The sequence below is a fragment of the Gorilla gorilla genome, chromosome 4 (assembly GCF_029281585.2).
Source record: "Gorilla gorilla gorilla isolate KB3781 chromosome 4, NHGRI_mGorGor1-v2.1_pri, whole genome shotgun sequence".
NCBI classification, from domain to species: Eukaryota; Metazoa; Chordata; class Mammalia; order Primates; family Hominidae; genus Gorilla; species Gorilla gorilla.
The window spans coordinates 51,807,904-51,823,446 of NC_073228.2; the positions used below are offsets into that span (position 1 = coordinate 51,807,904).

General features: G+C 36.9%; 1 protein-coding gene across 3 annotated transcripts; it reads left to right on the forward strand.

Annotated features, from left to right (window-relative positions):
* Positions 1–313: 313 nt before the first annotated feature.
* On the forward strand, positions 314–11,185 carry KRT222 (keratin 222). 3 transcript variants are annotated; one of them, XM_004041776.5, is made up of 6 exons: positions 314–493; positions 3,463–3,591; positions 5,301–5,521; positions 7,754–7,830; positions 8,015–8,150; positions 8,871–11,185. In XM_004041776.5, the coding sequence occupies exons 1-6, from the start codon at positions 398–400 to the stop codon at positions 9,097–9,099; spliced, it is 888 nt and encodes a 295-aa protein (XP_004041824.1). In that variant the 5' UTR covers positions 314–397; the 3' UTR covers positions 9,100–11,185. The 3 variants fall into 3 exon arrangements, with proteins under 3 accessions (XP_004041824.1, XP_018881725.1, XP_004041825.1); XM_019026180.4 differs by having other exon boundaries at positions 393–493; positions 3,467–3,591; XM_004041777.5 differs by having other exon boundaries at positions 490–575.
* The last annotated feature ends 4,358 nt before the right edge of the window (positions 11,186–15,543 follow it).

Sequence of the window (15,543 nt, forward strand, 5' to 3'; positions counted from 1 at the left end):
CACCTCAACCTCCTAAAGTGCTGGGATTACAGGCATGAGCCACCATGCCCGGCAATTTTCTTTATGTTATGCCCCATTTCCTTTTCACAAAAATGAACTCCCCCTCCCCTCAACGTGCTCAATTTTTACAGGGAACCAGTACAGGTTTTTGAAATTTTCCTTTCCTTCATGAAGAATCTGACATTTCTACTATACCAATAACAATAGGAGCAAAGAGTTTACCCTGTATTTGCATAATTAGTTAGAAAGATGAGAATTTCCGTGGCCTCCGAAAAAGGAGCTCTGCATCTTTAAGACTCTGCGAGGCTCCCTGCCTTCCGCGCAGACCGAGCAGACTGCCGCAGCGACTCATCCTATCGATAAGGTTCAGTTAGCCAAGGTGGAGGATGGGAAAAGAATGGAACTGTCCCAGCTACTCAATGAGATCAGGGCAAACTATGAAAAGATCCTCACCAGAAATCAGATAGAGACGGTGCTTTCAACAAGGATCCAGGTAATGATTTCATACAGACAGGCACCTTCCAGAATAAGGAGACAGTCCATGTCTACCCAATTCCTGTCCCGGCCTCTCTGAGGTACAGTATTTCCTTTTCGATGCAGCATCTATTGGGGAAGGAATTTAGCTTCTACTGCAATGTGACTGGGACTACAGGGGGAAATACTGTGATTATATTGTTAAATTGCCATTAAGTAAGTGTTGATTGATGCATTTGATTTTTATATAAATTGTGAGGTTCCTATCATTAACATGGGGTCAACATACCATAAAATGGTGCACTCTAACCTCTTACAGACAATCTTCAGGAAGGAACCATTCCAAATACCCTTCAAAGATATTATTGGAGTTATTTACAGAGATAATTTAAATAATATCTTTAAAATGAAAAACCTTTAAGTAAGATTTATTAGCATGTACACTTTCTAGAGATAAATATTTCTAAAAGGTTTCTATCATCTTTTTAACGAGTTCCATTTTATACCAGATTGTTATAAATAGAAATCATCTGAGTGTGTGAACATGGCATTCAGAAACAATGATATAAATTATGACCATTGAAATTCCCCAAATTGGTAACGATTCTCCACTAAGATTTTTGCTTCTGTACTATAAGATGAGAAACGTTTCTTTCCATTACAAAGCTTGTAATATTTAAGTATTTAAAAAAGAGAAAGAGAGCCTACTTAGATAAGGACTAAATCCTAATTTCATAGACTTAGTTTTAAAGTAACAATCACCTTCAGCAAGTAATTAAGGTCTCAAGTCTTTAAACAAATTTACAAACAAATATTTTAGAAACAAAGATTAAGAAATTTAGGGGATTTTTTAGTTTACCTATCATATATGGGTTCAAGTTATCTTCCAAACCCTGAAATACAGCAAAAAGTTTACTTAAGAATATCACCCAAAATTAAAAAAAAAAAAAAAATTGGTAGAAAAATGTCAGGCCTTTATTCCATTAGCAACTCATTTTTAGTTCCATTGTAAATTTCATCTCTAGATAACATTTTCAGCCTTCATAAAGAATGATCAACATCTTAGATTAAGCAAAGTCACTGGTACAGGTAAGCATTGGGATAGTTCATTCACCTTTACAAACAGAAGAAAAAAATCAATAGATGACAACTTCTAAAAATTGTAAACAAAACACTTAACTTTGCAGTAGTAGAAATATGAGTTTAGTTTACAAGTCACAGGGCCAAAATGAGTAAATTCAAATGAAAAAGCAAGACTACGGTGAGTTTTGTTTAAAGTGTCTTTTAATTTGAAACTACTTTAGAGGATTTTCTTCCAAATAACTCAGAAAGTCAGCTGAAATAAATTCAAGACAGCCTGATTAGTTATTTTTTTAAATTTCTAAATAAGCTATTTTAGTTACAGATTGTTGTATAACACCCCAAAACTCATCTGGGACCTCAATCGTCTTGGGGCATGACTGGGCTCACTTATGTGTCTGGCATTTTGGCAGGGCATTGCTGAAAGGCTGGCTCTGCTGGGACTTTCTCTCTCACTTCACGTAGCCTCAGGGTCTCTCTCCATCTGGCCTTTCTGCAGGATCTCTCCAGCAGGGTATCCAGACTTCTTGCATATTGGCCCAAGGCTCCCAAAAGCACAGAAGTGGAAGCTATCAGGCTTCCTAAGACTTAGGTCTAGAAGTGGCACAGCATTCCTTCTGCCTCATTCTACTGGTTAAAGCAAGACCCAGGTCAGCCCAGAGTCAATGTAGAAGGGGATCACCCTAGGACTCATCTTGGGAGATAGAGTTCTTTAGGGGCCATCTTGGGACTGTAGTTACCGAACAAGCTTAGCTGCCAGTTCCATATTTGAAAGCCACAAGACCAGCAGATACCAGCTTTTTTCGGTTTTCTTCTTTCCAAAATTCTTTACTTTACCTTCTGTAGTTGCTCTGGTAGGTGTTGCTTGCTGCCTGACTTTGCCAAGTTAACACTAAGAACAGATTTTCAACAAACCAAAAGAAATGTACGAATTTTGTTCTCCAATACCTTGCCCTAAACTTTATTCATAAACTTTCATTTACTTCAACGTTTCCTTTAAAAAATCTAATGTATGATAAAATTAAATTTTTAAATGTTAAAATATATTTTTATAAGAAAATTAAAAGTTATAAATTTTGCTTCAAAATGCTACAATCAATTCTATACATTGTTCTCACTGTTCCTGGGGCCAAATGTTAAAAATTCTGTCAACAGATACTTTCTTTTCATTTCAACATCAACATAAAAACATTTAAAGCTAAATATAAAATATTCTACTTTTTTAATAGGAGAATATTTAGAAAACAATCCTTAGAGAAGTCATTTTTATTATTTATTCATTTTATTACCCAGATACCCAAAATTGATATGCCTTTTAAAAAGATCATCTTGAAAAAGGTAAATCAACAGATTTTCTTAATATGGAAGTCTATTTGTGAGCCTTATTGCCTATAACAACTTAATTCTCTAAATTACTAGTAATGTATTTCCTAGCAGTATTTACGCCCTGTCCCTATACCTGGTCCCAGAATTGATCAGTTTTGGGGGTACGGCTGTTTATCTGCTTCTGCAAAGCAGCCTACAAGAAAATGTGGGGGAAATAGCTAATTTTCAATCCTTCCTCCTAGTGATCCATAAATAATGAAAAGTTAAGAATCAGAGATCACAAATCTTGGTCCTGCAAACTGTTTTCATTCATGTAAATGTATTTTTCCATATTTCACAGATTGTCATAGTTGGAAGGGATTTCTTGAAATCATTTAACATAGGAGAAAACGGGCTAAGAACGCAATGGACTTACATATTTAATTAGTTAACTAGGCACTAGGACACACATTATAATCTAATGAGTTAAGGAAAAATGCTTTGATTCCTATACAATTTTTCTATAATTGCTTTTACACATCTCATTTTCAGAAGCACTCCTTGTTTTTTGTTTGTTATTGTTGCTGTTGGCTTTCTTGTTAGCTAGAAGAAGACATAAGCAAAAAAATGGACAAAGATGAAGAGGCTTTGAAGGCAGCTCAAGCAGAACTCAAGGAGGCCCGACGCCAGTGGCACCACCTGCAAGTGGAAATTGAATCTCTCCATGCTGTGGTGAGAATGATCCCAAAAGTAACCGACCCATCGAGTCCTCAGATGTGATTTGATTAAGAGAAGGAAAAGATGAATGTCTGTTTATTTACCATGAGAAAATGGAAATCAAGGCCACTGAATTCTATCCCTGATCCTAGTTTAATTACTCACCCCTCCCTCCATTGTGGCAGTGGCTGTTACCAACTCACTCAAGGTTTAGTTCAGACCTGTAAAAATGAAGAAATCCTTTCTTATTACCTTGCGATTTTCTAGTTGCTGAAGATAGGGAATAGAGCATTCGTTATTATCCAAAGTCTTAACAGTGGAGATTCTTTTATCCATGCCATTGAGACGTCGAATAAAAAATATTTAGGCTGACACTGTGGCTTACCCCTGTAATCCCAGCACATTGGGAGGCTGAGGTGGGCTGATGGCCTGAGCTCAGGAGTTTGAGACCAGCCTGAGCAACATGATGAAACCCCATCTCTATTAAATACAAAATATTAGCCAGGCATGGTGGCATGCGCCTGTTGTCCCAGCAACTTAGGAGGCTGAGGCACAAAAATTGCTTGAACCTGGGAGGCAGAGGTTGCAGTAAGCCAAGATCATGCCACTGCACTCCAGCCTGGGTGACAGAGCGAGACTCTGTCTCCAGAAAAGAAAAGGAAAAAAAAAAAAAAGAAAGAAAAATATTTAAGCATGTTTGGAGCAAGGCGCAGTTGCTCACGCCTGTAATCCTAGCACTTTGGAAGGCCAAGGCTTGAGGCCAGGAGTTTGAAGCCAGCCTGGGCAACATGGCGAAAACATCTCTACTAAAAATACAAAAAATTAGCCGGGTATGGTGGCACACACCTGTAATCCCAGCTACTCTGGAGGCTGAGGCATGAGAATCACTTGAACCCAGGAGGCAGAGGCTGCAGTAAGCTGAGATCATGCCACTGCACTCCAGCATGAGCGACAGAGCGAGACTGTCTCAAACAAACAAACAAACAAAAAGTATTTAAGCATGTTCCTAAATGCCTTTTATGAGCAGTCTGCTCTGGCCTTGATACTCAATGTACTATATTTTCTTTTTTTCTTTTTTTTTACAAAGCCTACCTCTGAAGTATACTTTCAATAATTTAAAAATCAGATAATTCAGAGTGATAATAAGTTAATCACACTGCAGAGGATTTTTTTTTCAGTAAGAATTATCACAGGATGTCTTTGAAATAGAGTAAGATCTCTAGTTATGTAAATAAAATATAATTTTTTAATAATTAGGGGTCACACAAAGCTGTAAGGAAACACACCTCTTGCATAGGTATAATAAAATTATTGCAATCTTTTTAAAGAAAAAAATAGAACATAGAATGAAGACAGCCAGGCGCGGTGGCTCAAGCCTGTCATCCCAGCACTTTGGGAGGCCAAGGCGGGCGGATCACAGGGTCAGGAGTTTGAGACCAGCCTGGCCAACATGATGAAACCCCGTCTCTACTAAAGATACAAAAAATTAGCCGGGCGTGGTGGCACACGACTGTAATCCCAGCTACTTGGGAGGCTGAGGGAGGAGAATCATTGAGCCCGGGAGGTGGAGTTTCCAGTGAACCGAGATCGTGGCATTGCACTACACTCTGGGCAACAGGGTGAGACTCCATCTCAAAAAAAAAAAAAGATGAAGATATTGCAAATCAGATTTCAGAAACACATTCTGTGTTACTGATTCACTGATGAAAATCTATATAAAACAGGAAAGGGGCCTTGAAAACTCCCTACATGCCAGCGAGCAGCATTACCAGATGCAGCTGCAAGACCTAGAGACTGTGATTGAAGGACTAGAAAAAGAGCTACAGGAAGTAAGGCGCGGCATCGAAAAGCAGCTTCAAGAGCATGAGATGCTTCTCAACACGAAGATGAGGCTGGAACAAGAAATAGCAACTTATCGCCGCCTCCTAGAAAAAGAAGAAATCAGGTACCTAAACCCATTTAGTTAATGACAAGGGGCCAGAAATACATAGCCACTTATGCCATTGTTGATGTAGTCAGAGAAATTAAATCCAAAAAACCCATCATCATCATGGTGTACTCACTGAGCTCATACAATAACTTATGCACTGCAAAGAATATATGAAAGAACCATTTCTAGTCTTCCAAAATTAGGAACCAAATAGCCAAAGTCACCTAGAACAAAATGTAAACAATTTTAGGTTACTACAAAAATGATCTTGTAGTCTTGGCCAGCTGCAGTGGCTCACTGCTGTAATCCCAGCACTTTGGGAGGCTGAGGCAGGAGGATTACTACAGCTCAGGAGCTCAATACCAGCTTGGGCAATATAGTGAGACCTCATCTCTACAAAAAATTTTAAAATTCGCTGAGCATGGTGGCACACACCTGTAGTCCCAGCTACTTGGGAGGCTAAGGTAGGAGGATTGTTTAAGGAGTTTGGGATTACGATGAGCTAATCATGAAAAAGACCTTTCCTGAGCTGGGTGCAGTGGCTCGCGCCTGTAATCTCAGCACTTTGGGAGGCTGAGGTGGGCGGATCACCTGAGGTCAGGAGTTCAAGATCAGCCTGGCTAACATGGCGAAACCCTGTCTCTACTAAAAGAAAAAAACAATAATAATAATACAAAAATTAGCCGGGCATGGTGGTGCATGCCTGTAATCCCAGCTACTCGGGAGGCTGAGACAGGAGACTCGCTTGAATCCAGGAGAGGCAGGTTGCAGTGAGCCGAGACTGTGCCACTGCACTCCAGCCCAGGCGACAGAGTGAGACTCCACCTCAAAAAAAAAAAAAGAGAGAGAGAGAGAGAGACCTTTCCTAACTTTCTCACTTTCCTTGCCATTCATGTCTTCTAGGATTAGTCTGTGCCTTCTAAGGATCACCCATAACAAAAGCCTGGAAAATTCACAATCACCACAAACCCCCTGATCAAGGGCTCACCCTATACCACACATCAAACCTCAAAACAGTAATCATTACTCTAATGTAATTATATTACAACCACGGAAAGCAATATTATTTTGAGTCATGATTTAAAAGACTACCAGATATCCTGATAGGAAAAGATATCAAAAGAGGAATTCTTATTAATTCATACATCATAATCTGTAATGACTTATAAGGTCATATTGCTTTGAGCATGACATAACCTCCAATTCTCCATGAAAAAATCTTTATTCTTGCTTGCTTCCAAATTCTAAGTCCTCTGTAAAACTAGATGAAAACTAGGTGAAACAACTTTAGCCTATAATAAATCTTGACATTTATTAAATCTTTGAAAAAACATAAACTGAATCAAAAATATACCACTTACTAGCTGAGTGACCTTGGGCAAGTTACTTAACCTCTGTGTGCCTCAGTTTTCTCATCTGTAAAATGGGAATAATACTACTACCTACCTCATAGGATTGCTGTGAGGATTAAATGAGTTAATGTTTGTAAAGTGCTTAAAACAATACCTGGCACATTGTAAGTTCTATGTAAATGTGTGTGTATACATATCATGTATATACATATGTATATGTATATATGTAACTATATAGTTAAATGGTTATAAATTTTAATTCCTAATCATTCCAGTTCCTATATACATGTAACTATATAATTGTTAAATAAAATGAATGGTTGTGAATTTTATTTAATTCCTAATCATTCAAGATATTGATCAAAGTCTTTAATATTTGCATAGTAAAACTTTAAAAAAATTAGGCTACACTTGAGATATACAAGAAAATTTCAAAAAAAATAATGACCACCTCTGTACCCACTTCCCCCAGTTTAAGAAGAAAAATAGTTCCAAAAAAAAAAAAAAGAGTAAAATGTTTCCAATGTTGTTGAAGTTCCCTGGACACCTAAGCCACATCCCCCAATCTCATGCTCCTCCCTCTACCTGACCTGGCTTCTGAATTTGATGCTTATTAGTCCCATACATTTATTTATAGTAATATGTATGTATTCCTACAAAGTATGAAATTGTTTTGCATATTATTCTAAACTTTATAAAACTATAAAACTTCTTTTTTCACTCAATATTATTCTTAGGGGATCAATCCATAAAGATACGGTGAAGCCTTAGTTCATTTCTTTTCAGTTAAATAGTGTTTCTATTGCGTGAATATACGATTTATCCATTCTCCTGTTTGTTTTAATTATTTGCTAATACAGTGTTGCTCTTAAAATATAATTCTTTCTGATTTCAGATATTATGGTTGTATCCAAGGTGGGAAAAAAGACAAAAAGCCTACCACAAGTAGAGTTGGTTTTGTTTTACCATCAGGTGAGTTTCTGACATAAATAAACTCATTTGAAAGGTGAAGTACTATTTACAGGGATTACTTTATAGGAAACTAAATACTTTAAAGTAGCAAAAAAAAAGCAATATTTGAATAAAAGTTTGAATATAATTTGTGAACAGTAATTCAATACTGTAATTTAATATATCATAAATGATATTTTCACAGCCATTATAAATGAAATATCTTTTACTACAAAAGTCCCACAAAAGTATGAGAATGAAAATGTAGAAACAGTAACCAAACAGGCAGTCTTAAATGGGAGTATCGTTAAGGAGAGCACTGAAGCTCATGGCACTATTCAGTAAGTAAAGAAATTTTGACTAAGAAATAATAATAAATATATGTAAAGAAATTAACTTTGCATAATCCCAGTAATTACTCTTCTTTGTTTAAATGTTTCCAAACATAGTTTTAGTATACTGTGATTTTTTTTTTTTTTTTTGAGATGGAGTCTTGCTCTGTCACCAGGTTGGAGTGCAGTGGCGCGATCTTGGCTCACTGCAACCTCCACCTCCCGGGTTCAAGCAATTATTCTGCCTCAGCCTCCCACGTAGCTGGGACTACAGGTGCACACCACCACACTCAGCTGGGGTTTTTTTGTATTTTTAGTAGAGATGGGGTTTTACCATGTTGGCCAGGCTTGTCTCATTCTCCTGACCTCATGATCTGCCCACCTCAGCCTCCCAAAGTGCTGGGATTACAGGCATGAGCCACCACACCCAGCCTATACTGTGATTTTTAATCTGACATATATACATAAAAACTCATGTAAGAGTACTGAATCCTTACTTTGCCGTTTTTTTCCAAAAATACAACCCAAACATGAGAATTCCTAAAGAGAAATTCCATACAATTCCTTTGAAATTCTATTCATATGATTTTTAAAGTATGTACATTATAAATTCTATACACTATAAATTATACAAATTTCTTTATTTTTCCATAGATATGAAATATATAATACATATTTTTAATAGACCCATACTTCTTCATTATTAAAAGGTTTATTTTATCATTTCAGGACAGAGAAAGTGGATGAAGTTATTAAAGAATGGGAAGGTTCTTTCTTTAAAGATAACCCTCGATTGAGGAAAAAATCTGTTTCTCTTCGATTTGATCTTCATTTAGCAGCCACTGATGAAGGGTGTTTAGAGACTAAGCAGGATAATCTACCAGATATAGAAGTCAGGCTTATCATGAGAAGATCATGCAGTATTCCCTCTATCAAACCTCCATCAACAGCTAATTAATCCAAAGATAGTATTTGACTTGATTGGAAAATGTTAGGATGGACCAAGGTGGGCCATACCAACTCCCTCTGTCCCAAAATGTAAGTTATTACGTATGTATGGAAAATGTTATGATCAATATGTGGTTCTCTTCAGAAGAAAAAAACAATAAAGGACATTTCTCTGAATCTAATTATGGAGATAGACATATATATATATATGAATGAGAGGGAGTAGCTTAAAAATAAAATCACAAATCCAGTACAGTCTCTTTCTTTATATTCTCCCAATAGTCTTCTTTTTCCCTTGAAACTTCATCAGAGACTGTAAGCATTAACCTGGTTTAGTAAAGTCTTTGTAATTTTTTTCAATGGTTGAATACGCTAAGGAAAAAAGAATTGTTTGAATAGGATTGTGTTAAGAGTCACACTGAGTTATTCACCATTATTCCATGACTGGTTAAACCTACAATGTTTGTTCTATTTTTCAAAAAGAGCAATTATAAACAAGTTTTTAAAGGGTGACTCACTATTCACCTAATGAGGATTCTTCTTTTTGAGATAAATCATTTGTATACTGAGAAAAATGAGTTATTTTCCATGAGAAATTCTGAGCAAACTATAGAACACACCCCAGGGCTAATTTGAGATAAGTACAATTAAGTTAATCTACATATATCTAAAAGTTTTTTTTTGTAATAAGTATCTGATTTCCGGAAGATTTACTTTACTCAAGGAACTTTAAAGGTTGTATCCCCCACCAAAAAAAGAAAAAAAATCAGAAGGCCAACTGCACAAACAAAACATGAAAAGCAAATTGAAAAGGTAGTTACTATAGTTATCAGAACAGTTACCCACCATCCCAGTTTTTCCATCTGTAAAGCTAAATGTGATTAGATTGTTTGCTATAAGCCGTAGATAAGATACTATATGAAGTATTATAAATATTTCTTGCAATCATTTATGTGAACTAAGATAACGGTATTGTTATCTAAGCTAAGAGTATTTAGAGGATTTGTTTTTAAATTGTTCAAATTGTAATAAATATGGGTAGAAAATATATTTGTGAATAAGTGAGGTATTGTTGCAAAGTTTTTAAAATAACCTAATTTGTTTAATACAGGTATATTTAAGATCTTAATAAATACCTGTTTTAAGACATTAGAAATTTATAAGCTCTTAATTCTTTTCTAAGCAGAAAAAGTAGTTGAGTACAACTCACCATACTTTTTCCCAGCTAAAGTATCATCTAAGGGCTATAGCTACGTTAGCATTTTAGTACAGCCTTTAAAATATTTCTCTCTCTCTCTCCTCTCTCTTCTCCTCTATCTCTCTCTCCATATATACTTATTATATATATATATAATTTATATATATATATATTTCAACCAGGAAAATATTATGTTAAATAATCTTTAACATAATACAGGGATATAAAATTTTTAATTTTCTTTCAATTACTTCAGATTCCTTTTAGTCTGGTTTATTCTATTTAGTGAAAAGGGATGATTTTGTTTTGTCAAGGATATAACAGCATGTTAAGTGCTTATTCTTGCATAAGCATCTGACCTAAAATACATCCTATACATAAAAAATGTTTCATTTGATATTGCTAAATGCTACTAACTTTATTAAAGCTTTAAAAATGCAATCATATAAGCTATTGTACTAAAGTTACTGTACTAAGCAACAGTGATCATAATAAAGCAATATATCTAGCATAATCTATTGCAGTGTTAAAAAAAACTTAGTACTGGTCGTCATGAATGTAACTGCTTGTTGTAGCAATTCCAGTATGCATCTATTGGGTGTATAACATGTACATTTTAAAATACAGTATTTGAATTTATAATGAAGCTTTATTTGCTTTGGGGCATTTTAAATTGGGATATGAATTTACCAAGGTAATGATTCCACTACAATTAAAAAAATTAAACATGGCCAGTCACGGTGGCTCATGCCTGTAATCCCAGCACTTTGGGAGGCCAATGTGGGAGGACTGCTTGACCCCAGGAGTTCAAGGCCAGCCTGGGCAATATAGCAAGACCCCATCTCTCTAAAAAGTAAAAATAAATAAAAATTAAAAATTGAAAAAATTGAAATATGAATGCTAAAGCTGCATTGTATGTGAGTTTGAACGCAGTCCTTTTAGTTCAAAAATATCTCTGCATGGTTAAGTGAAACAAAGAACTAATTACTCCAATATGGTTAGTTCATTTGGGGAATAAAGAAAACTGCAATCACAGTAGATAGATAATGGTTTTTAACTTGTTTTACAAAAGAGTTAAGAATGGTATATCAATATTTTATTCTAGTTTTTTAAAAATCAAAATAATCACATAATCCCATAATTCTGGAAAAAGTTTAATAATGGCAGCACCATTTGCAAAGCACTTACTCAGCTCCAGGCACTGTGTTTATCCCTAATAATCCCTAATCCTTCCTTACAACAATCCTACAAAATGAATAATATTATCCTTGCTTTACACATGAGTAGAAATTAATATTCTTTAATCTCTCTGAAATGTTTCAAATGCATGCTTCCATAACAAAATACAAAAATAAAGAGTAATTCCAGTTACTAACAATTGTAGGATCCTAACCCTGGCTCTGTCGCTAACCATGTAACCAGGAGGGACCACTTTAAGTTCCTAGGCCTCAAGTTTTACACTTGAAAACAAAGGAAAAGATAAAGCTGGATAATAATTCCTACTCTACCTACCTTACAATTGTTTGAAATAATATACAAGCAAAAATATTTGTTAAAGCACTGCTCGGATATACAGTACTATTTGGAAGAAAATTGTCTTTAAAGAATGTGTGGGGGAAATTATAGCTGACAATGATTAATAGTTCAAAACACAACAGGTAAAGATACTATTTTCAATTTTTCAATTGCTTCCAGAACAGTTATTCTTTCCCAGTGAGTCACCCAATTTGAACTGTTCTGTCATGATAGCTTTTAAAGTACAAAAATGTTCTCTATGCCAAGCACAGTGTCTAAAGTGTAAAAATGTTCTCTATGCCAGGCACAGTGGCTCACACCTATAATCTCAACACTTTGAGAGGCCTAGGCACAAGGATTGCTAGAGCTCAGGAGTTCAAGCCCAGCCTGGGCAATATAGTGAGGCCTCGTCTCTATTAAAAAATTTTAAATTAACCGAATATGGTGACACACCAGTAGTCCCAACTACTCAGGATGCTGAAGTGGAAGAATTGCTTGAGCCCAGGAGGTGGAAGGTACAGTGAGCCAAGATCATGCCACCGAACTCCAGCCTGGGTGACACAGTGAGACCCTGTGTCTCAAAAAAAAAAAAAAAAATAGTTATCTAAAGATAATAAGTGATTATTATTTTAAGCCACTAAATTTTGGGATAATTTGTTATGCAGAAATATACGACTAATACTGCACATAAGCATATTTCTTATTCATTTGCTAGAGATCTTTGTATTGGCAAAGTTCAGTTTGTCCTTCAATTTGTTTTCTTACGTTTTTAGAATTTTTTAAAAATCTGTTGGCCGGGCATGGTGGCTCACACCTGTAATCTCAACACTTAGGGAGGCTGAGGCAGGAGGATCGCTTGAGCCCAGGAGTTTGAGACCAGCCTGGGCAACACAGTGAGCCCTCGTCTTTACCAAAAAAAAAAAAAAAAAATCAAAAAATTAACCCAGTGTGGTAGTGTGCACCTGTAGTCTGAGCTACTCAGGAAGCTGAGGTGGGAGAATTGCCTGAACCCAGGAGGTCAAGACTGCAGTGAGCCTAGATTGCACCACTGCACTCCAGCTTTAGGCAACAGAGTGAGACCCTGTCTCAAAAATAAAAAATCTCTGAAGTCAAAAAATGCTTACATTAATTTGAAAGTTTCCATTGGAAATGTATTATGATACATGAGCCAAAATTAAATTTTAGTTAAACAATATGCATACACGTTACTCAAATTATCAACACATGAAATCAAAGGAAAGTTTGTCCACAGGGCAGAATTTGGTTCTATGTTTACAAGTTATGGCCGGCATGTACACACAGATTGCCAATATTTGTGGGCATATGACAAATAAAGGCTCTAAAATAAGGTATATGTGAAAATCAGTACAAGGCTTTCCAAGTTTCCCTCACATGCTTAGACTCTAGACCAGGCTTGGCAACCTTTTCCATCGAAGCCCAGAGAGCAAATATTTTAGGCTTTTCAGGCCATAGGATCCCTGTAACAACTACACAACCCTTCCCTTGTAACCACAAGCAACCAAAGACAATATGTAAATAAATGAAGGTGCTTGTGTCCAAATAAGGGTTTATTACAAAAACAGGAGGCAGCCCAGATACGGCCTGCAACAATCTCGTTTGGCTACTGTGCCCTAGACTCCCAATATTATCAGTGGATAATAGACCCCACACCCCAGATTCTCCAGCTCTACCCTGTTTTCAACGTTCATCCTTTTCCACACCATGTGGCAACACTCATGTCCCAAATCCTCCATGTTATTTTGAGGGCAACATAGAGGGTTCTCAAAGCAAACCGTGCTTTTTAAATTCTGTAAAACAGTGTGAATCACTCTGTCCTGGAAAGCTGCTAAACTTCAATATTTCACAACTATTTCCAGCTATAGAAAACAGAATACCCATAACTCCTTCCGCTCTCACAGAAACAGCTGAGAAAATTAGTTTGTTTCATCATTTTGTCTATAACCAGACTTTCATAGGCTATTTGGGTCAAGTAAAGCTTCGCTCTCGCTTTCCCTTGTTTAAGAAAAAAAAAAAATCCATTATAAAAGCTTCAAAAGAACATACTACAAACTCCATGGCTCAGTGGTTGGTTCATAATCTTTCTTGAGTCACGCACCTCTTTGAAAATCTCATGAAAGAATTAACCTATCAGGAAAAAAGCCCATAAAAAATTGAGTATAATTTTAAAGGGTTCATAGATCACTTAGAGCCTATTCATGGACTGCTGGGTGTCCAAGGACTTCAGGTTTTTCCTTATTCTGTCTCATTTTCTCCTTTTTTCTTCTTTCTTCCCAGTCCTACCCCTAACTCTGTCTCCATCACCAGTTTCTTCCCACAGAACAATGGAAAGAACTCAAAGAGATCTGGACTAGAACCTTAGCTTACTTAGTTTTGGCTTCCCTGTCTTGGGGAAAGAAGAACCCCAAAAAAGTATGAGTAGTGTCAGAGGGGAAAGCAGGCCACGTTTCTGGATCTTGCTGCCAGAATGAAAACTAAGGCCTAAGTTAGGTCTTAATTGGGCCTAAGATTATCTCTGGGGTTAACCACTGGTCCCATGTGAGTGCTCCCAACTACCCTTATAGTTACATTTAGTTTAAATAGTCATATTGATGCTGTATCCCAAATTTTCTGGGAATAATCACAACTCCAAACATCTGTCCTGTAGTTACCATAAATATCCTTCTAAAGGCAAGAGCATATGTTCTGGTATTTCCTTTGGGGGAAAAAACTCATAATAAGTAAAGTCCATCTTGCTGGATAATTCACTCTTCAGTTTTAGTTTCTTCAGGACTAGAGAACAGATTATTTTTCTATTATCTCTTGCCTATATCCTTCTTTCTTTTCTTTTTTTTTTTTAGAAAGGGCCTCTGTCACCCAGGGTGGAGTGCAGTGGCATGATCACGGCTCACTGCAGCCTTGACCTCCCAGGCTCAAGCGATCCTCCCACCTCAGCGTCCCAAATAACTGAGACCACAAATGCGCACCACCGCACCTGGCTAATTTTTTTTTTAAGAGATGGGGTCTCCCTATGTTGCCAGGCTGGTGTTTCTTAATTTTTCAAATCTTTGGTAGAGAAAGAACCAAGCGAAGAAAATGAGTCATTCATTTATTTACTCCACAAGTATTGAGCATCTAAATGTGCTGTGTACTGTTCCAGATGTCAAAATCTCCACCCTGATGGGAAAAAAAAGACGGCTGGGCGCGGTGGCTCATGCCTGTAATCCAGCACTTTGGGAGGCCGAGGCGGTGGATCACTTGAGGTCAGGAGTCCAAGACCAGCCTGACCAACATAGTGAAACCTCGTCTCTACTAAAAATACAAAATTAGCAGGGTGTGGTGGCACATGCCGTAATCCCAGCTACTTGGGAGGCTGAGGCAGGAGAATCACTTGAACTCGGGAGACGGAGGTCGTAGTGAGCCAAGATCGCGCCATTGCACTCCAGCCTGGGCAATAAGAGCGAAACTCCGTCTCAAAAAAAAAAAGAAAAGAAGAAGAAAAAGACAAAACAAAATAAATTCATAAGAAGTATAGTATGTTAGGTAGCGACAAGTGCTACAGAAAAAGTAAAGCACAGGCCATGAACAGACACCGGGGGTTGGGGAATGAGATGCAATTTTTAAAAGGTCAGGAAACACCTATTAAGAAGGTGACATCTGAGCAGAAACCCAGTGAGAAAGTGTATCAGACAATGTCACTGCTCCACTTAGGTCCCCTCCTTTCCCTTTTTGCCGTTTTTGGGC

Bases quoted from the DNA above. Each gene is read 5' to 3' on its own strand.
- KRT222 (XM_004041776.5), top strand. From the start codon at position 398: ATGGAACTGTCCCAGCTACTCAATGAGATCAGGGCAAACTATGAAAAG. The intron at 494-3,462 runs GTAATGATTTCA...CTTTCTTGTTAG, and splicing joins TGCTTTCAACAAGGATCCAG to CTAGAAGAAGACATAAGCAA. The intron at 7,831-8,014 runs GTGAGTTTCTGA...ATATTTTCACAG, and splicing joins TGGTTTTGTTTTACCATCAG to CCATTATAAATGAAATATCT.